The 23,582-nt window shown below is 40.5% G+C and overlaps 1 protein-coding gene across 1 annotated transcript; it reads left to right on the forward strand.

Moving 5' to 3' along the window:
• The first annotated feature begins 9,786 nt into the window (after nt 1–9,786).
• On the forward strand, nt 9,787–22,498 carry LOC126162204 (lipopolysaccharide-induced tumor necrosis factor-alpha factor homolog). Its single transcript, XM_049918548.1, has 4 exons — nt 9,787–9,832; nt 15,154–15,389; nt 17,836–17,983; nt 21,345–22,498. Exons 2-4 carry the CDS (start codon nt 15,155–15,157, stop codon nt 21,445–21,447), a joined length of 486 nt encoding a protein of 161 aa, XP_049774505.1. The 5' UTR covers nt 9,787–9,832; nt 15,154; the 3' UTR covers nt 21,448–22,498.
• The last annotated feature ends 1,084 nt before the right edge of the window (nt 22,499–23,582 follow it).

A 23,582-nucleotide genomic window follows, 5' to 3' on the forward strand; every position in this document is an offset into this window, starting at 1 on the left:
GCAATTATTGCATATGGCAAGGTGCATTTGAAAGGGAAGGCAAAGGCATTTTTCAGTTATCATTATGGACTAAGGAACGTGCCTGCATCTGGATACTTAAGGAGAGGTCTCATATAGCGCTGTAAGATGCATAATAGCACAAGATTCTCTTGAGAGCAGCTAGGTGGAGGGTATCGCTGAGCCAGAATGAATCAGTAGAATGTTTTCTCAATAGAAAAAAGGAAAATCATGGAGATATATTCGAGCTGACAGAGAATAACTAAGCAAATGAAGTTATTCTCTAGGAAGTAGGACATACAGAGTTACATGCTTTTCTAGAGAGAGGTTATGTCATGTATAGGGGCACATAAGCAATAATTTTTTCCTCAAATAGTAAATGAGAGCGCAATAGGGAAGAGAGTTGGTAATATTGTTTTTATATAGCCTCTGCCATGCACTGTACAGTGGCTTAAGGAGTATGCTTTAGATGATGATGTAGGCGTTTGCGACCACTACAGTTGTCTTTGAGAGGGATACAGCCCACGTTTCAACGAGTAAACACACCTATTAATGACTGGATGCTTTTGAACATTAAGTGTATGTCCATAACATAGTTCACTACGAGTAACTTCAAGGGCAGGAAGTTTGTATATGCATATGTCGATAACATAGTTCACTACGAGTAACTTCAAGGGCAGGAAGTTTGCATATGCATATTAGTTTACGTGAGGAAAACAACTGCCACAAAGGAAGGGGATATAAAGTGCTAGTGGATAGAGAGCGGCCCATAACCATTGTGTAAGCAAATGATTGCAAGTTACTGTCCATGCCAATAGAGCAGGGACAGAGTTTAAATGATGTAAGTACTCTAAACCACACATCATAAGGCGGTATGTGGGTGTTCTGATTTTTGGAACAATCCTCATAAAGACAACATCATCATGTAGAAAAATCTCGTAAGTACAATGTTCTCTATTGCGAACGGTCTATGGACTGCAGGTGTTGATTAGCTAGGGTGGAAAAATAACTCGGGAATGTCTAGGTCTAAGGAGTCAGTGTAGGTTTTATCAGATTATTTTTCTCATTGTGATAGCCACCAGTAAGGTGGGCGTCGAGATGGCTACCTAATAGAATGGCAGTGTTGTATCATGTTAGAAACACTTGAAATTATCCAATAGCATTTGTACTGCAGAGATGAGAAATTAACCAATGAATTCCATGTACAAGGACGTCGCAAGAACTCTCATGTCGATCTGTGTGTAGCATACGTACAGTCACAAGTCTTGTTCACATGCCACCTAGATGCTATAACCTACAATTCGTTAAATAGCGCGACTTGCTCCATCTTCAGAGCAAGATAAAAGTAATGAGCTTGTATATAAAATAACTTTTTTCTATTGTCCTCCACAATTTTTTTCAATATGAACTATATAGCATTATAATCAAATTAAATAACGTCAGGGTCAAATAAATGATGGCAAATAAGATTACAGTACAAATAAAGAGGGAGGTGACAGCACATTTTCATACATTAATGAAGTGGATCCACTGTGGAGTTTATCACTGTTTACAATGTAGGCTATGCACACACCGGAATATGTTGTAATTCGACATTCTTCTTAAAGTAACTCTCTGCAATGTACGACATCTACTGGACAGACATTCAACATAACTCTCTCTCAACACATCTGGACACTTGGGAGGGTGAGGGGTATTGGAAGCTAACTGCAGAAGAAGGAACTCAGTGAAAACCAAAACCATGGCAAACTATTCTGCAGACAGGGAGGTGTGGCATGGTGTCATGTGTCTGCAGGGGTGTTTGGAGCTCTCGATGTCATGGTCAGCTTACTGACATCTGTTAAAATAGCGCCATTGTTGGTGGCTGTGGTACAGGAGTAGTGATCGCCAGCCACTTAGGTTGTTATTAATAAACACATCACCACAGGTTCACTCCTTCCTACCACACCTGGCGGTACAGTATCAATTGGAACTAAGGTCTGTCAGCGTAACTTAGCAGTGTGTTGTGTTTGACCTGCAGTGTTCCATGGCAGAAGTGTACATGATACGTACAGTATGTGTGCAGGCAGTATGGTAATGGAATTCCAGAAATTTTTACATTAGGTCGGTGTCAACTATGGCGATAATGTTGCAATATTCTTACTGTAGAAATCATGCTCACATGTATGCATTTTTGAATTTCCTGCCGATTTTTTCGCTTTTTTTGGGTCATAAATTATTCAGTGATGTCCTTCGTGAAACCTGTAGCGTGTTTTTAATATAGTACTGGTACATACACAGCTATATAACTTGCTTACATCAGTTATGCTTTTGCTTTCTTAGGTTCTGATTTCTGGTGGTATTCTCAGATGTGTATATAACACATGAGTGTAGGTAGGAAAGTGAATCCTCAAACCCAATCACGATGGTAGTTCCATAGAATAAAAATGTAAAATGACAGTCCTGCTATACATAGATGTATAACAGGTTGAGACACATGTCAGATGTCTATGTAGGACAGAGTGCAAAGGGGAAAACCTCTTTGGAGGCAAAAAGCCTTCACAATCAGTTTTACATAATAAATTATACAGTGGGAAGTGATAGATACTAAATGGGGATCAATCTGACAATGGTGCAAGTTGTTCCAGCTTCCTGACCAAAGTATAACACCCCTCTGAATTTCCCAAAGTTGAAGGTCATTTTGGTTAAATTTGGCAATCATGCAGGCTGAGCTGGCTTTCTCGCCATTTTTAGCTAGTAAATCGTAGACGAGGAGGGGCAGATCATCAGTTACAATAACTGGGTAATTAATAATAGAGATATCATAGAAAAGGTGTGGCTGAAAGTGGTAGGTCATTAATAATGGTAATAAATTTGATGCACCATGTTGCATAAATGTGACAACAATACAGGCTGTCCCGGATATCCTGAGCAATAGGACAATGCCCCATCGATTTTCCCACCATTTTTATCTCACCCGATTCGCCTAGAGCAATGAACGAGTGTGAATGTGGAGGACAGTGGGAGGGTGATGTAGACCTTGACCTTGGGGGTGATCTGGCAAAAAAGCACCCTGCTTTAGGACTGATCTTGTCCCATAACTCTTTTAAGGTGACTACTTCGACCTTAAATAATAAAATAATATGCTGGTAAATTCCAAGGCATTTGATTGTGAAGAACATGTTACACCATCAGAGAAACTGAAATTTTATGAAATTGATGGCTTTGCATACAAATGATTTTAATCATTCTTAACAAAAAGAATGCAGAAAGCTGTGGTGAATTATTCTGAGAATATTGTAAACGTAGAAAATTTTAGGGACCGGGGAGAAATCACAAAACAGAAGTCCCAGAAAGTTCAGTTTTGGGCACACTCCTGATCGTTATGTATATGACTGACCTTCCGCTTCACATTTAACAAGCATAATTGATACTCTTTTGCAGACGATAGTAGCGTTATTAGAAATCCCATTACAGAGAGAGCAACACAAGAGAATTATTAAGTGGTTCTCAGAAAACGAAGTGTCCATTATTTTCCAGATAGCACACTACATTCAGTTCTTTGCACCACATGAACAGGAGCCAGTAAACAGGGTATAATGCCTCAGATTTCTGGGTGTACTTGTCAATGAATACCTGAAATGGGAGAAGCATGTTACTGAGATTCTCAAACAATTAAGCCAAGCTACTTTTGCTCTTGGTATAATTGCTTGGTATAATTGCTAGTCTTGGAAAAAAAACGACTCAGCTTTCCGAAATATTTTGCACATTTCCATTCAGTAACGCCCTATGGAACAATTTCCTTGAGCAAGTCATCACTTGGGAAGGTAGTGCTGATTACTCAAATGTCAACAGTAAGAATAAAGTTTGGTGTTCATCCACAGTCGTCCTTTTCGAGGAGTTGAGCATTTTAGCTGCACCATCTCAATATATCTACACCTATTCGGTAATGAATTTTTTGAAAACTGACGTGTTGTCAACTGGAAGTATGTGAGATTTGTGAAATTTGTATAATAATTTATCACGTCATCGATCTCTCACTGAAATTACCGGTTCCGGCAATCAGTTATTATCTTTAAATTTGCTTAATCCGTAAAAACCTTCATACAGGCAAAAAACTCTTATATCACGTGATGTACATTCATTGAAATTTTAAATGAGTTTATGATGTTCATGGCTCCTTATTATATTTATTTGTTTGTATGAAGATTTTTGTGAATTAAACACAGCTGAAGAAGTCAACTACTTGCCGCTACAGACAATGTGAATATGTTTTACATATCCAAGCGGCTGTTGACATAATAAATTATTTGCTAATGAAATTTGTTATAAATAACCCAAAAAAGTTTGAGAACAAAAGTGGTATCAGCATCTGACAGAGTTTGAGGGAAGAGGGGAGGTTCATAACTATGGATGTAGAATGATGTGAGCACATCATGGGTATTAGGTATGTCTTGCGTTACTGGGAATTTTAAAATGGAGATCTCAACTCAACACGCCCAGAGGATGTGCAACGCAGTTTGTCGCTATTTTTGTGGCTTTCAGAATCATTGGGATTCGGGACATAAAAGCATCATATCGACAGATCTCGGCTGCAGTGAACATGTAACGACCAGATGGAATCACAACAGCATAACAATAAACAGTAGGCACAGATCCTTCCAGAGAAACCACAGCACGAGAATATCCAGATATTTTCGACTGGTTCCGACGAATAGATGCATGGCAACAGCAGAAATCTGGGAAGAGTATACGGGAAGCTTCACCAGAGACCTCTGAGAACAAATTACTGAAAGTCGGATGGAGATCTCAAGTTGCCAAGTATCGCATCACATAGAAAATAAACTTTCATTGTGTAGAGGCAGATGCATTTGGGGTATTGAGTGCGTTGTGCCTTGTTCATTGATGAATCTCGTTTCTGTTTGTAGATGTCAGATCAACACCAACGTATGCATAGAAGATGTAGAGATAGATCACACGAAGCAGCAGTTCCTGAAAGCCATACTACTGTGACTGTTGGAATCGTGATTTGGCGAGCTATCAGGACTGTTTTGCTAACTGCCAAATGCAAGCTGAATGCTCGACAGTATGCAGCAAGAATGGTAACCCTTATGTGATGCCCTTCAGCGCAGCAATTGACGTTTTTAAAGCAGGGTAATGTAAGATCCCACACTGTACTTCACACCACAAACGCCTTGAACTGCGAGCGAATCCTTGACTAGTCTGCTGGGTTCTCTGATCTGTCACCAACAGAGCATGTTTGCAAAGGGACGGGAAGACTTTCATACCAACGCCCAGCCAGCAATCTTCATGAACTGACACGATAAATGTTTCAGGCGTGGAAAGAGATTCCATCTTGGTGATATTCGGAGGGTGTCTGCTTTAATCCCACAACGAATAGAAACGTGTATTCGTATGCATGGAGGTCACAACTCATACGTTTATGATGGACATCTGTTTCGAGTGAAACTGAAGTTTAATAATTTGTTATCCGTTATATGATGAATGTTTCCATACAAATTAAAATAAATATCGGACTGATGCTTCACAGTGAAACACTTTCAAATTCTCTTAGTGTATATTTTTGGCGGGTCGTCGGAAACCTCATATTTCTGTTAACCTTAATTATACCAGACATCTTACAGTAAATACACTCCTGGAAATTGAAATAAGAACACCGTGAATTCATTGTCCCAGGAAGGGGAAACTTTATTGACACATTCCTGGGGTCAGATACATCACATGATCACACTGACAGAACCACAGGCACATAGACACAGGCAACAGAGCATGCACAATGTCGGCACTAGTACAGTGTATATCCACCTTTCGCAGCAATGCAGGCTGCTATTCTCCCATGGAGACGATCGTAGAGATGCTGGATGCAGTCCTGTGGAACGGCTTGCCATGCCATTTCCACCTGGCGCCTCAGTTGGACCAGCGTTCGTGCTGGACGTGCAGACCGCGTGAGACGACGCTTCATCCAGTCCCAAACATGCTCAATGGGGGACAGATCCGGAGATCTTGCTGGCCAGGGTAGTTGACTTACACCTTCTAGAGCACGTTGGGTGGCACGGGATACATGCGGACGTGCATTGTCCTGTTGGAACAGCAAGTTCCCTTGCCGGTCTAGGAATGCTAGAACGATGGGTTCGATGACGGTTTGGATGTACCGTGCACTATTCAGTGTCCCCTCGACGATCACCAGTTGTGTACGGCCAGTGTAGGAGATCGCTCCCCACACCATGATGCCGGGTGTTGGCCCTGTGTGCCTCGGTCGTATGCAGTCCTGATTGTGGCGCTCACCTGCACGGCGCCAAACACGCATACGACCACCATTGGCACCAAGGCAGAAGCGACTCTCATCGCTGAAGACGACACGTCTCCATTCGTCCCTCCATTCACGCCTGTCGCGACACCACTGGAGGCGGGCTGCACGATGTTGGGGCGTGAGCGGAAGACGGCCTAACGGTGTGCGGGACCGTAGCCCAGCTTCATGGAGATGGTTGCGAATGGTCCTCGCCGATACCCCAGGAGCAACAGTGTCCCTAATTTGCTGGGAAGTGGCGGTGCGGTCCCCTACGGCACTGCGTAGGATCCTACGGTCTTGGCGTGCATCCGTGCGTCGCTGCGGTCCGGTCCCAGGTCGACGGGCACGTGCACCTTCCGCCGACCACTGGCGACAACATCGATGTACTGTGGAGACGTCACGCCCCACGTGTTGAGCAATTCGGCGGTACGTCCACCCGGCCTCCCGCATGCCCACTATACGCCCTCGCTCAAAGTCCGTCAACTGCACATACGGTTCACGTCCACGCTGTCGCGGCATGCTACCAGTGTTAAAGACTGCGATGGAGCTCCATATGCCACGGCAAACTGGCTGACACTGACGGCGGCGGTGCACAAATGCTGCGCAGCTAGCGCCATTCGACGGCCAACACCACGGTTCCTGGTGTGTCCGCTGTGCCGTGCGTGTGATCATTGCTTGTACAGCCCTCTCGCAGTGTCCGGAGCAAGTATGGTGGGTCTGACACACCGGTGTCAATGTGTTCTTTTTTCCATTTCCAGGAGTGTAATAGCTTAAGTTGCACGAAGGAGGCCTATGACTATTATGTAAACTCTGAGAACTAGTTATACCACTGTTTTATTAGGTCGATTAAAAAAAACAAATCACTTGTTTAAAAATTGTATTTGCTCAGGCATTTCGGCGTAGTGCATCATCAAAACATCTCCCAAATGAAGCATAACTGCTCTGAAATTACTAGTGATTTTTTTTAAAAAACATAACGAGTAAAATATCTGAGGGTAAAATATTTAAAAATATTCATAAATATGTTTATATACCATATAAAATGCCTTAATACATAGTCATATAATTAGATTCTCCACATCAGTGCTCAACTGACGACCGTTTCAGAAACTATCTACCAATACATGAGATGAGGTGTAATAATTGTGTAGCTGTAGTGGTGTTAAAAGCGCACGTTAAAAATAGACAGATAAGTTAATAACAAAAATAGTATTAAAATGTAAAGATAAATGGGCGCAATAACCTACTAGGAAAATTAAAAACAATAATCAAATGTATATCAGCAGAACTATATAAGTAAATTATGGGGTTTATTTGAAGGTGGTTGGGAAGGGGATGAAGGAGGCAGGCAGGAGCAAACTGGGATAGTCATAAACCAGTCATCATTCATACATATGAGAGCTAATAATACACACCACTATCCATTCTAACGGTGTAGAAGATTCTTTAGTAAACACATATAAACGCCGAGAGGGAAGAGCGGAAGCATTACGTACGAGGAGAAGTGTCTTTACTGACTTATGGTACATAAACACAAGATTGATTTTAGTGACCTGATAATAAAGTAATAAACGGCCTGCTCAGATGTAAACGTAGACTTCCGCGGCCGGTGTGACTGTCATTAAAATTCTTCTGGGTTTGTGACCGCATTCTCCACTATAAAATTCCGACGTTTCGGTGACTATTGCAAGACGCCTTCCTCAGGTTTGCTGTTAGCAATACACCCTGAGGAAGGCGTCTTGCAACAGTCGCCAAACCATCGGAATTTTATAGTTGACAATGCGGTTACTAACCCAGAAGAATTTTATTGAAGGCGTGCTCGGAACTTACAATAAATTTTGGTTTGTCTGTATTTCGAATAAAATTTTTTTGTGTGCGATTCAGACATTATACACAGAGAAACTTCGTGTTGGAGACTCGGCGAGTAAATGTTAGACTATAAAACCAAGAGTTACGCATGCGATAACTGGTCCGTTCAGTAAAAATATCCTGGAAATTATCGTGACTTTCTCCCTTGACAAAGCTCTGTGTAAGTGGGACGTATGAAAGTTGCGTCATATCTAAAACTTCTCGTTAAATTGTAAATACCCCTATGACAGGCTGCGTGAGGTGATTGTCATATCGGATGATATTGAAAGGTATATGACCTGAAACGTCTATTTGATGTCAAACCAGTCTTTTGCTTAATGATTCTATCTTTTTTAGACCGAAGAAAATGAATAAACGATTCTCTGACAAAGGACGAATAAGTTAAGAACTGAACAATGTGAAATATTTAACATGGTAACATAGTATATCAGCATAGCTGGTGTTTTTTTTCTAAAAAAGGGGTACACTCAGCTGCAATCGACAAAACGTCACGATATCACAATTTTCGGCAATTATCCAGAGTTTCGCAAATCTTCATGCATAACTAAACAAAGACAGCGAACTTCCAGGTTTTTCGATGCCTGGATGGATGTAAAATAGTTATTTTCTTCGTCCTTCAAAACCAGCTCCACACACAAAATAACAATCCATATCGCCACGAAACACTAGCCTACGAGCCCATAAGACCGGAAATTCATTTTTCATGAAGTATTATGTATCGTCAAATGGTTTGTATTCAAACGTAAACATTACCGACACAGTCTAATAGTTTCTTTGGCTTCTTTAAAGCTACACACACAATTAAGAAATTCAAAATCTAATCACGAAAGACACAACGCTTTTCAACACAAACCGCACAGCAAATCACACACTCATGAAAACTGAAAGGTACAAGTATCATATTAGACAAAATCCAGCGATCGTAAGAACCTACACTAACTATACAGCCAACATACGGCATTAAATTAATTATTTCTGCCTAAATGAGAACAATTTCTTCAAATAGGACAGCAATTACTAAGCTTTAGTCTAGCAGGTAATAATGCGCCCCATCGTTTCGATTCTGTTGCTTAGTGTCGAGTTGCCGACCAAGAGAAACCGATGCGATTTACTCTAAGTCTTCTCCAGCCTCTGTGGACAGCGGGTTAACGCCAACTAATTGATGAACTTTCAAGTCGGAAATTGTATTTTCCCTCTGAAAAAAGTCTTGAGTATAACAATAGTTTTGCTAAAATTTAGCCACCTGCATCGAGTTGAAAATCTATAGGGAACTACTTTGTAAAACAGCTGATCGAGTGAAATAAAATCAATATATGTCAGTAAGTAGTGTATTCGGGAGAGTACTGATGATAGCGATTGCTACCGGATCTGATTTCTGGATGTTATGAAAGAAAGACGTCACTGGCATTATGGAAATTATTTACGTCAGCCGCGCGCAGACACGCTTCCCAGTCGTCTGTCACATGACAGTACTCCTGAGATACTGGAATGCGCAACAAGAGGGCTATCTTCGTTATCGAATTGAGAAACTTATTCTTCAGGAGATATCTCCCTTACGTCATTAGCGATAATCTGTCTTGCTGACAAACACCCTCTTATATAGAGGTTGCACAGAAAGTAGCAGAACCAAGCAAAGACTCAATCCACTGTGACCTACTGCTGAAGAAGGAAGTCGAAGTAAGTGTTGATAAATTATTGAATCATGAAAATTTACATTATAATCTGTTTGTTGATTTTATATTAGAATAAAGTAAGGAAATAAATTAGATAATGGTGCACGGGGATATTTTACGTTTTTACGCAAAATACTTTAAAAAAAATTGTAGCTACTACTCCACGCGAACGTCTGACATACAGCTTGCGAATGGTAATAATTCATGAATATTTCATTAAACTAGTATCGGGTAAAGGATATCTGCGACTGGTGATGTGCATGATAATGAAACCTATAAAATAATGAACTATGACCCAAAAAATAAAGCAAATTTTTAGGCATGAAATAATATATGAAGAAGATACAGCACAGCAATTCAGTTATTAAAGGGTAACTCCTTAAATTTTGAGCTCCTGAAATAGATGATGTTTGGTTTAAATGCCTACTTCGATATAAATAATCCAGTATGCGAAAGCGTCTCGATTTATCAATATCTACGGCAGGAGGTGATATTGGCAACATAAATTATTAGACTTGGGAGACGTAAAACGAAGCAGCAGCGAACTAACCTGTAATTTTTGGGACTGTGAGCACGCGTCAAACAACAATAGGTACTCAGAGAAAATGAAGATTTACCAGAAGCAAATGCTATTCAGCCCGCCAGTTTCTTTCCTACAGCGACCCAAGCTATTCAAATTGCAGCACGGTGCGGAATATCATCCAAAACAACACGCAGTCGTCTTAATGAGAATGTACTTTGTATGCATAAGCCCAGTTTCCCAGTAAGCACATATGGTGGATGTACAGTGCGCTTTAGTATGTTTGGGATGGTGCTTGTTTCTTTCCTGATAAATCGCTATTTAGTTATGAATTTGTTAGAAAAAGCGTTAATCTCTGTGAGGCTAAAACAAATCTACAATTTTGGATCGTAATAACAAACCATCGTGATGGCTACCTGGTTTGACGGGAACGAATGGATGAACGTACGGACCTCCACGTCTTCTGTAGTTCGCTTAGGTTTAGACACATGTAGTGTGGGCAGTGATACAAGAAAAAAAAAAAAACTCCACGGCCGATAAACGCAATGCTTCGAAGATCATTAATGACGACTTTCCATAACCTTTGGCTCTATAGTGAATATGTACGCAGCGCAGTACTACTTCATTGAGATCCTGCATCCGCAGTATCTTCTGTTTTCGTGTGTCGCAAGCCCTCCTTCTCAATGTTCACTAAAATATCTGGGGGACCAAGCCTTGACCTGACAGGATAACAGACTTGCCGCTGTTTGAACGCTTTTGGAATCGACTGTGCACATCAGACGATAGGTGAGAGCGATGTACATACATGCTGCCAAGAAGAACAGTGGAATATGTCTACGAACGTCAATGGAAAATGAATGATGGAATGCCATGTCACAGTTTGCCTGTGTCTTCTTGGTACGCGCCCTATCGTTACTAAATTCTTGTCCTGTGCCATGGATACTCCACAGTCTTGTACTGTTCAACTGACATTCCTTTAATCAACTACGTATCTCTACAGATGTGGGATGAGAGAGTGTATGTGTGGTTAGAACGGATCGTTGCTTCTGCCATTCATTCACAATCTCCGCCAAAGTTACAGTAGCTGTCACTAGTAATGGGACGAGAGACATGCACGATCTGTAGGACTTAAACACTGTGGTCCATTGGCTGTGACCGGGCCAAATATCTCACGAAATAAGCATAAAACGAAAAGAAATACAAAGAGCGAAACTCGTCTAGCTTGAAGGGGGAAACCAGATGGCGCTATAGTTGGCCCGCTAGATGGCGCTGCCACAGGTCAAATGGATATCAACTGCATTTTTTAAATAGGAACCCCTTTTTTATTACATATTCGTGTAGTACGTAAAGAAATATGAATGTTTTAGTTGGACCACTTTTTTTTGCTTTGCGATAGATGGAGCTGTAATAGTCACAAACGTATAAGTACGTGGTATTACGTAACATTCCGTCAGTGCGGACGGCATTTTCTTCGTGATACCTTACCCGTGTTAAAGTGGACCGTTTACCGGTTAAGGAAAACGTCGACATCGTGTTGATGTATGGCTATTGTGATCAAAGTGCCCAGCGGGCGTGTGCTATGTATGCTGCTCGTTATCCTGAACGACATCATCCAAGTGTCCGGACCGTTCGCCGGATAGTTACGTTATTTAAGGAAACAGGAAGTGTTCAACCACATGAGAAACGTCAACCACGACCTGCAAGAAATGATGACGCCAAGTAGGTGTTTTAGCTGCTGTCGCGGCTAAGCCGCATATCATTAGCAGATAAATTGCGCAAGAATCGGGAATCTCAAAAACGTCGGTGTTGAGAATGCTACATCAACATCGATTGCACCCATACCATATTTCTATGCAGCAGGAATTGTATGGCGACGAATTTGAACGTCGTGTACAGTTCTGCCACTGGGCACAAGAGAAATTACGGAACGATGAAAGATTTTTTGCACGCTTTCTATTTAGCGACGAAGAGTCATTCACCAACAGCGGTAACGTAAACCGGCATAATATACACTACTGGGCAACGGAAAATCCACGATGGCTGCGACAAGTGGTACATCAGCGACCTTGGCGGGTTAATGTATGGTGCGGCATTATGGGAGGAAGGATAATTGACCCCCATTTTTTCGATGGCAATCTAAACGGTGCAATGTCAGCTGATTTCCTACGTAATGTTCTACCGATGTTACTACAAGATGTTTCACTGCATGACAGAATGGCGATGTACTTCCAACATGATGGATGTGCGGCACATAGCTCGCGTGCGGTTGAAGCGGTACTGAACAGCATATTTCATGACAGGTGGATTGGTCGTCGAAGCACCATACCATGGCCCGCACGTTCCCTGGATCTGACGTCCCCGGATCTCTTTCTGTGGGGAAAACTGAAGGATATTTGCTATCGTAATCCACCGACAACGCCTGACAACATGCGTCAGCGCATTATCAATGCATGTGCGAACATTACGGAAGGCAAACTACTCGCTGTTGAGAGGAATGTCGTTACACGTATTGCCAAATGCATTGAGGTTGATGGACATCATTTTGAGTATTTATTGCATAACTGTGGTATTTACAACTAATCACGCTGTAACAGCATGCGTTCTCAGAAATGATAAGTTCACAAAGGTACATGTATCACATTGGAACAACCGAAATAAAATGGTCAAACGTACCTACGTTCTGTATTTTAATTTAAAAAACCTACCTGTTACCAACTGTTCCTCTAAAATTGTGAGCCATATGTTTGTGACTATTAGAGATCTATCACAAAGCGAAAAAAGTGGTCCAACGAAAACATTCATATTTCTTTACGTACTACACGAATATGTAACAAAAAAATGAGGGTTCGTATTTTTAAAAAAACGCAGTTGATATCCGTTTGAGCTATAGCAGCGCCATCTAGTGGGCCAACCATAGCGCCATCTGGTTTCCCCCTTCAAGCTAGACAAGTTTCGTTCTTTGTAGTTTTTTCGTTTGAAGCTTATTTCGTGACATATTTGGCCCAGTCACGATCAATGGACCACCATGCATACATCAATGGTCATTCCATACCGACATGAGAAACCTTCAATGTACAACCCGTCGATATAGACTGAGATGATAAAAGTCATGGGCTAGCCATACAAGTGGCAATAGTATCGCGTAAACAAGGTATAAAAGGTAGCGCATTGGCGGAGCTCTCATTTGTGCTCAGGTGATTCGTGTGAAAAGCCTTCCGATGTGATTATAACAGCACAACGGGAATTAACAAACTTCTAACGTGGAATGGTAGTTGGAGGTAGATGCATGGAACATTCCATTTCTGAAATCGGTAGGGAATCCGGTATTCCGCGACCCACAGTGTGAAGTGTGTGCCGAGGATACAAAATTTAAGGTATTACCTCTGAGCACGGACAACGCAGTGGCCGACAGCCTTCACTTAACGACCGAGAGCAGCGTCGTTTCCATAGAGTCGTTGGTGTTAAGAGACAAGCAACACTGCATGAAATAACAGCAGCAATCAATGTGGGACGTACGACGAATGCATACGTTATGACAACACGACCGGGAACCTGTGGCCTGGTCATAAGAGTCCCGACTTGACTTGGTGAGAGCTGATGCTAGGGTCTGAATGTGGTGCAGGCTCCACAAATCCATGGGCTCAAGCTGTTGGTGGCTACGTAATGGTGTTGGCTGCGTTTGCATGGATTGGAATGGATCCTCTGGTCCAACTAGATCGATCGTTGACTAGAAATGTTCGGCTACTTGAGGACCATATGCAGACATTCAAGGACTTCGTGTTCCTAAACAACAAAAAAATGTTTCAAATGGCTCTGAGCACTATGGGACTTAACTTCTGAGGTCATCAGTCTCCTAGAACTTACAACTACTTAAACGTAAGTAACCTAAGGACATCACACGCATAGATGCCCGAGGCAGGATTCGAACCTGTGACCGTAGCGGTCGCGCGGTTCCAGACTGTAGCGCCTAGAACCGCTCGGCCACCCCGGCCGGCTCCTAAACAACAAATGAATTACCATAGATGACGATGCGTCGTGTCAACGGGCCACAATTGTTCGTGATTCTTTTGGATAACATCCTGGAAAAGTCGAACGAATGGTTTGGCTATCCAGATCGCTGGATACGAATCCCATCGTCCCATCAAACATTTATGGGACATCATCGAGAGATTAGTTCCTGCTCAAAATCTTGCACCCGTAACACTTTCGCCGGTAACACTTTCGCAATTACGAACGGCTGCAGATACAGCATGGCTCAGTACTTCTGCAGGGGCTTCCAGCGATTTGTTGAGCCCACTCTGCGTCGAGCTGTTACACTACGCCGAGAAAAAGGAGATCCCACACGATATAAGAAGGTATCCCATGACTTGTGTCGCCTCAGTGTAGTTCTCTGGATATTCGTAAGTCACAATTGCTTCGATAATGTTACGTTGAGTCGCCATACAAACATTTTGGAAGGTATCCTATGACTTGTGTCGCCTCAGTGTGGTTCTCTGGATATTCGTAAGTCACAATTGCTTCGATTAATGTTACGTTGACTCGTCATACAAACATTTTGAGTTAATTCACTTGCTGGTGTGTCGTTACACTTGTTACTTTGATAAGCTGAGCGTTGACGTTTACGTTATCTGCTGCTTTCTATGGAGAGGGAAGATATTTATTTCATCTAAGAAGTCCTGGAAAAGCAATAGAAAATTATTACTAAAATGTGTCGTCGAAGATTAAACTGTAATGTCAGAGCCATGGGAAGTGATGCAGCGGCAGTAAAACACCACACGGTACTAATGTGTGCACTAATGTTCCAGAATGAACGCATCAAAGGACAGTAGGCCACAGCCCCCACCGTACAGCGCAGTACCGCCTGGCAACACCACGGCACCGTATCCAGTGCAGCCCGGGGCACCAAGTGGATATCCTGCTCCACCTGGACATCCTGGATATCCTGCTCCGCCTGGACATCCTGGATATCCTGCTCCACCTGGACATCCACACAGCGGGGTACCAGTTAGCAATGTTATTGGAGGGTATCCACCACATGCTGGTGTGTATAAGTACCTGTATGTCAGTTTAAATATCTGAAGACTGTTAATATAGAGTTCAGTCGCGTGTTAAAACTACATTATGTAATCAAATTACTTTATTTATCACACTATTCCTTCATTGTGTTCAAAGGTCTTTGTCACGTGCATCTCTTTTCCTTTTCCGAAGAGTTATAATTCACGACTGTCACCCAACCCGATCGGCTTTGACGATTCATACATATGATATATTCGGATATTTGGCAGTGTATGCTCTAATAATAGCCTGAATGTAAGATTGTATACTAAGAGATAAATATGATGGGGGATTATATGGCCCAGACTTTTCATCCCAGGGAGATCACAGTTATCTTTTGTGTGTTAGTTCATACTGATGTTTTTTCATTCTGTCACAAAAATGTGCATTAAATCATCGATGACTCGTGTTATCAGAGCACAGTAACGAATGCTAGAGTCTTCTGAAAACATGAATACGAAACCATACTGCAGCTATTCATCCGAATACTGCAGCTAGTCATACCTTTTCTATGAATTCTGTTTCGTTTTCGTGTACTGGGACTTTTGTCTGTTCGCATTATCGATCAGATGTTTCATATGAATATTCTCATAGTACCATTTCGTATAAAATATTTGTACCTCCTGTCGAACAGAGATGCTGTTGTAGATAACTTCCAGCAATGAAGCAATTCTTTTCTTCTTTGAGACCACATTACGACGAAGAGGAATCTAGATATATTGCGAGGGTGACGTATATAATTACGAGAAGCATGTTGATGCTGTAACGTTTTGCTATTTCCCAGCATGTCATAGTCTATAACAGGTGTCAGAACACTATAATTACTTTCTACATGCATTTGTTCCATATCTCCATGTAATATACCTGTTTGACGTAGAAAACAGCCAGAGTTGCGAAATTCAGTTCATTTCATTTAGTTGATGGCCGGTTTCGGGTATCAGAACCCATTTTCATATCATCCAAACAGCAGAAACGGTGTCTGTCTGATTCCCGAATAATAACTGTTTAGTTTTCTTTCAGAATCGTTTCACTTCCGTCAAATTCCTCCTTTCATTGATGTCGCTTATTCCTCCTGATTCGTCATTATCTATCCTTCTGTTTTTCTTTCATGTAGTTCCTCAGTCACGCTTTTGAATTACAGTTTAGATGCGAATGAACACTGTTTTATAAGAGGGATTTCTACTTTTCTGTTGTGATGTTTTTTGAGGTCATCCTCTTCGATCAAAAGTGTTTAATGGTTACTTGTGCCAATAATGTTTAAGGATGGATATTTATCTGTTTGCTAATGTATATCGTTCCAATTGTAAACGACATTTCTCTTCTGTCATTATTCTCCCCTACTGCTCGGATTAAAAAGTGAAATTTATCTTGCATTTCAAATAAGGTGTTTGAACTACGCAGTCTCAAAATTTTACTGATGAACATGAAATTAGAATCTGTGATGACATTCCATCTTGCAGGAATGCGTCCTGTATATTATTATTTCATCTAGAGATATTTCTGTTGATAACGTTATAGCCATTTTCAAGGTGAGTCGCTTACAGATTTTAAACCACCTGGCACAATACTGCGGAGTTAACGTGCGTCAGAGATAACACTGTTATCAAGTGGTTTAAAAACTGCCAGCGTTTCACCTTGAAGACGGCTGTAGGTTTATCAGTCGAAATATTAGAAGGAGAAATAAAACCGTCCCGGATACACGCCCGAAAGATGATGGGAAATTTTATCCGCCGGAAAAACTTCAAAAGGAAAAAGTATTTGTAATGTTGATAGAAATATTACCTTTCGGGACAATCGCTACCATTCTGTTAATATCGACAAGAATTATACATTCGGCTTTGTCAGTTTTCATGGCTTAAGCTTGATTCTTTTACCGTTCATTCTTCGATGAAAGGTTACTGAACCCACATATTATCTTCCTACTTGTAACATGATCCTCCCTGCGTTTAATTTATCTTTGCATACGATAAAAATTTCGATTGAATTTTCATTTCTACAGTTACTTCAAAGTACAGGAATACAGAGTAAGAAAACATAATTTACGGGACGTTTAACCATCAATTGACACAGGACCTCCTTACAAAATACTGGTATTCGACGTGAAGTAACAAAGAGAAAAAAACATTCACATATGTAGGCCAGTGAGGAAATAAAGATTAGAGTTCAAATATACATCCTCTAGAAGATGAATATGAGAAATTAAAGAAAGTCTTCGGCGATTAGAGACTCCAATAGCAATATACTTTCTTAACCTCTGTGGCATACATCTCCTACCGGAGCTCCCAGCACTTTTTCTGTGCTCCTAAAGTCGCAGATATTTTATGAAGATATGTCTGATATCGAGTTTCCTAGATTCCTTGCACTTTTTTGAAAGTTATGTACTTCTGTTGTCGGAGATCAACGAGTGATTTTTCTCTGTTATTCCTGTGCAGCCGGCATGGTGATTATGCCACCACTGACCGTGGGAGCCGACTCGTGTACCGTCGTCTGTCCTGCGTGTCACAAAACCGTCCAGACAGACATCAAGGTCGTGTCAACCACCAAGACACACATATTCGCCTTCTTACTAGCCATCTTTGGGTGAGTATGCTTCAGCAAGCAGTGTTGTCAAGAATGCAATATCTGCACGGTTTGTTGAACTAAAATGAAATGTTCAGCAGTATTCATGTGAGTGTGCAAATCCAATGACTTTGCAGAATTATCTCTATATCTTACACTGATAAGAGGAAGTGTTAACGTGCAGTCACTAAGTAAATGATAAAATGTTCAAGAGCAACATTTTTAAAAAAAACTATACATTTTACACGAATTCTAATTTGGCTTTCCATAAACAGCAATATTCTCAACCCATCTGGGAAGCAGATACCTTATTTATTACGACACATAGTGAGCACAGTACACCCACTCTTTAGCAAAATTGTGGGTCTGTGTGTATAAATTAACAAATGATTTATTCTTTTGTGCTATAAAAACTATTAGCTGTCAGCATCTTTTTCTTTATAAAATAAATATAATTGCGCTGCTTTCGTCTTATCCTGAGCCAGATGTCCAAAGAGAATTATTGATACGTAACAACCAGTTTACTGATAAAGCACTAAAATTTTTCTGCGCTGTTTTCGCAAAAAGTACGTTTAAATAACACTGTGAATACTCCTGCATGTTTATCGAACAGTAATTTCACTAATAGTTTTACCTGCCTTACATTTTAATTTCAAATGTTTTTATAAACCCATTCATCCCAATAGGACCATACCATACTTATTGAGATGAAATATAGTACTCTTTAAGGCTTTCAGTAGTCCATGAGCATTTTTAAGGTATAACAACATTTAGTCAATGATTTGTCCGGTTTTAATTTTGGTTTTCCCATTTGATAATTCATCGTTTTCTGAGAAATTTTCTATAAGGTTTTTATCCAATTTTACAGCTCCCTAAATCTCGCAGTACCCAATTTTTATCTTCTAGTATTTATTTAAACCACATCCATAAGTTTGTCATGTTTACAACGTCACAGTTGTCTTTAAATCCTGCGTATTCTTCTTCTGTTATCACAGAAACTTTTACTACAATATTGATCCTCTCCCTATCTATCTCTTAACAAAAACAGGTTTCGTGGCTAAAGGATACAACCACCACTATGTAATACGTATGTGTAATGTATCACTGGCACAGGGAATTTTTACAAACAGATTAAAATATGCAATGTTCAAACCTCTTTATAAGAAAGGTCAAAAGCAAGGCTTAAATAACTATCGTCCAAATTCCTTACTGAAGACTTTTTCCAAAATGTTCAAAAAAGTAATGTACTGAAGTGGTACTCACATTTAAGTAAAAAAGGTTACTTATCATACACAGTTTGGATTTAAGATGGACTGCTTGACTGATAATACTATTTATACATTCACCCATCAAAAATTACAACCCTTAAAAAACAAAATATCGCCAGTTGATTATTTTTTGAGTCGTTTTCTAGTGCTTTGATTGCGAAGAACATACTATTCTTTTATTACACCTTATTAAAACAGTCAGTGTCTCTCATAAAGGAGTTCAATATGCAGGAACGAAAATTTTTGATCACTTGCCCAAAACATAAAATGTCTGACATGTAGCAAAGCAAGTTTTAAGTCTAACCTAAGATAATTTTCGCTGGAGAAGTCCTGTCACAGGGATGAATTTTTATTTAAAACCTGATAGCCCCTAAAAAAGAAGAAAACAAGTTTTTAGGTGTAGTGTATGGTTAGGACTAAAAATTTATATGTTCATAATTAACACTAATCACTTGCACATATCCTTTTAACTGACTCGTTCCACATCGTTTTGATAAAAGAACAGCTGAGGTGATTTACGGAACATTTAACTAACTATTGCAAGTGACGTTACGCAGGGTCTCATACAGTCCTTTGCAATTCTTAATATAATTATCTTATTTTATGGAAATTATAATCTAATTAAGAGGTTTGTGTTCTCCAATGAAACATTTCAGTCTTCCGTTATACTTCAACTTTCAGAAAATATGTACTCGTTGCATAATGTAGGAGTTAGATAACGAATAATGTGAAACTAAAAAGGTATTATGCACATATTCAGCAGGAACCATTATCACTAAAAGTAAAAAAACTGCAAGCATCGCCTTTGATGTCAAGATTTATGCCTAAAGTTGGCATTATGCATCAAAAAACGTATAGTTTAAATGAAGTGCCAAACAACATTCACGCTTTCACGTTTTCATTCTTAAATCAGTTTGCAATACAACTACGGAACTCCTAGGAAAAATCACTCCACTCTATTTGCAGTTTTGCCAGTGGACACACGTTGCAGAGTTAGCGTGTTAGTTAAAGTACAGAAATGTCTGCCATTAAATTGCACCAAAGAAAGTCGTTAAAGATAAAGGAAGCCACTGATCACATATTTTGCCGAGGTCGCTAAACAGACACACACATACACACACACACACACACACACACACACACCACAACACACATCACCACCGCCACAACCACGTCACCTGGATTACATCGGCAAGGAAAGGGGACGTACACCCCATATCCTGCTCAAGATACGGTGATCCACCTTCCAGGATTGAATTCCAAACCCCTTACTTTTCTCACCAAGTGAGAGGTAACAGACACTACTGATGGAGGGTCCTTCTGTCTATGTCTAGTTTAGCTCGTCCTATTCTTCGGTCTTACTCTAAAAGATGCTCTGGAGACGGACTTCACCTACTTTCACCGTAATTTTCCACAGTCAAGCAAACAACACAAGACAGAACTCAGAACAGTCAAACACACACACACACACACACACACACACACACAAACACACACACACACACACACACACTCATAACTGCATACTTCAAAGGACGCACACTACCATATAACTGCAGTATGTTTAAAGAACCACCATAAAAATAATACTCAATTCTAGCGCTCTAACAAAACACTCGCTAATATCGCAGCCCAACAAACGATCTCATATATTCTGTGACACATATTTTTTGTGCTCTTGCATTTTAGGCCACACACAACTGACCGTTCATATCAAGGTCATATTCTTAAAAATAACACTGTCAGCTTCAGGAGCAAGGATACAGTATCAGAAATGTAACAGTTGTTTCATGGATAGTACTGTCAGTTGCGCTGGTTCAGCTAAAAGAATAGCATTTTGGTGAAAGATGGCATACGGGCTTATTAGAAGTGTACATACTACTCCTTGTGCCCATTTTCTTTACTGTAACCTCTTATCAATGTGTATTTGTATCTGATGCTGTCATCATGGATTCTCTCGCGTATCACACACTGTAAGCCTGGGTGGCGGATTGTTCATAATAGGCATCTTATTCAAGATAAATGATTTTTAGACGGTAGACGGTTATGCCTTACAACACTTCACCTTCCAGTGGTTTCGCGTTACATTAAGAAATTTGTTTCTTCTGTTTCAGATGCTGGTTATGCTGCTGCATCCCGTACTGTGTGGACAGCCTGAGAGCGAAGCACCACTACTGTCCGGAGTGTAAAGCTTTTATTGCAGCTTACGACAGATGAATCCAGTTGTTCAACGCTCTGTTCCTAGGGGATGATCTGATGACTCATGACTTCTGACACAACGCCACACAAAGGAGTACCACTGAAAAACACTCTGGCTGTGTGATATTGTGAACTATGAAGCACCGATTCGTTTTAAAACACACCAAATATGCGAAGTGGTGAAAGCAGAATCTTAGTGGAGTTCCGTATGATACTTTTACAGTTACTCTAGTACATGTTCTGCGTTATTACGCTAAACATTGAGTAACTGATAGAAAGTTCAGCTCGATACACCAATGTTTATGTCTTTTTACGTACAGATCTATTAACTGGTGAGAGATTGCTGTTATTTTGGCCACTTCATAGCCTCCATTATGCAACACGGAACAATCACCATGATTTCCAGGCTTCATACGCATCACAATCTCAAACTTCTTATTGTGTGCATCACGCAACAGATTCTGTGCTGTTTTTACAGGTGATGACAAGAGAGATAAAACCATGTTACCGAATTGAATCAATTTCCTGTTAATTTCTTATTCGTTTTGTAGCTTTTGTAAACAGTTGTTTACTCAGATACATTTTTAGAAATAACTGTTAAATATTTTTTTATACAGTGACATTACTCGTGTACAATTCAGTGTAGTTGATTGTAATACAGAACTAACGAAAGATATCCGTTACCAGCTATTTTGAATGGTTCTGGCGAAAGCCTATTCATCAACTGTAGTTACCTATAGTTGTTGATGAAACTGTGATGTTCTTACTAACTTTACACAGTTGTTACTCTTATGCCAGCATACATAAAACTGAGCTGGCTGCCGTCATCAGAAAACGCCTACCATCTCGTGGGCAGTAAAGCAGACAGCGACTCCTCAACAAACGTCTTTCAGCAACTCCTTGCAGAAGACCGCCTCGTGAAAGACTGCACATTCAAAGGAGACTCCAGTCACTAGAGAATCACTTCATGTCAAGGCGTGTTTTTTGTATGTTCTTAACTGAATAATGTATGTTTATTTTGTAAGCTTCAGTTTGCAAATCTTATTTTTTAATAAAATATACGAAGATACTCAGAGTGATTATACAGCTGTCTGCTTTTATAGTGGTTCATATTATTAGCCATCTTACCTACAAAGTCTATCACTATTAACTCAACTGAAATATATTCGCTGTGCATAAAATACACACACACACGCAGTACATATTGTTACTGCTTTTAAGTTTATAGCTCAGTTTCTCTTTAGCTCATATTAAGTTTCCTAATTCTTGATTGGGTTGAGCAGTCGGTGTCGTAGGCTGTGAAATTTCAGAAAAGCTTTGACTCATTCAGAGAATGTTTTTCAGAGGTTAATCCTGACAATTCAAGATCCCTTATTTCCCTGTAGCGTCACGTCTGACTAGGTCTTCAGCACCGTGTTCCCTATGCTTCTACAGTGAAACGTCCCAAGTACCTTGAAACGTCTCCATGTGAGCCGTTCCACTGGCTCTATTGAGCTGCCTGCAGCCTGTCCACACTTATTTGCACCTCTACTGGTCGTAACGTCTGTACTTTCGATTCTGGGAGAAGGATGAGCACCAGAGTGTCTCATTCGACATAAACAGTAGCTCTTTAAAAGGCAAAAACTATCATTTATCAATTTATGCTTTACATTTTGTAGCACTGTAGGCTTACTAAGTGTATATGTGGTCCCGTATTTCCTTTTCCCATTGATCTATTACGTTCCCATGTTATATTTCTGTGTTTCCATTTCCCATTCCTTGATTCGTCTCATTCTTTGAGTGATAGTGGAAGTTAAGTTACTTTTATGTGCAAACAAAGTAGTTTCTGCTGGACCAAAGAAGCGTTAGGGGAAACTGGTCAGTAGCTGTTGTACGAGGTGCATTCAAGTTCTAAGGCCTCCGATTTTTTTTCTAATTCACTACTCACCCGAAATCGGTGAAACTGGCGTTACTTCTCGACGTAATCGCCCTGCAGACGTACACATTTTTCACAACGCTGACGCCATGATGCCATGGCAGTGGCGAAGGCTTCTTTAGGAGCCTGTTTTGACCACTGGAAAATCGCTGAGGCAATAGCAGCACAGCTGGTGAATGTGCGGCCACGGAGAGTGTCTTTCATTGTTGGAAAAAGCCAAAAGTCACTAGGAGCCAGG

Source organism: Schistocerca cancellata, chromosome 1 (assembly GCF_023864275.1).
Source record: "Schistocerca cancellata isolate TAMUIC-IGC-003103 chromosome 1, iqSchCanc2.1, whole genome shotgun sequence".
Classification (NCBI taxonomy): Eukaryota; Metazoa; Arthropoda; class Insecta; order Orthoptera; family Acrididae; genus Schistocerca; species Schistocerca cancellata.

Bases quoted from the DNA above. Each gene is read 5' to 3' on its own strand.
- LOC126162204 (XM_049918548.1), top strand. From the start codon at position 15,155: ATGAACGCATCAAAGGACAGTAGGCCACAGCCCCCACCGTACAGCGCA. The intron at 15,390-17,835 runs GTGTGTATAAGT...ATTCCTGTGCAG, and splicing joins AGGGTATCCACCACATGCTG to CCGGCATGGTGATTATGCCA. The intron at 17,984-21,344 runs GTGAGTATGCTT...CTTCTGTTTCAG, and splicing joins TTCTTACTAGCCATCTTTGG to ATGCTGGTTATGCTGCTGCA.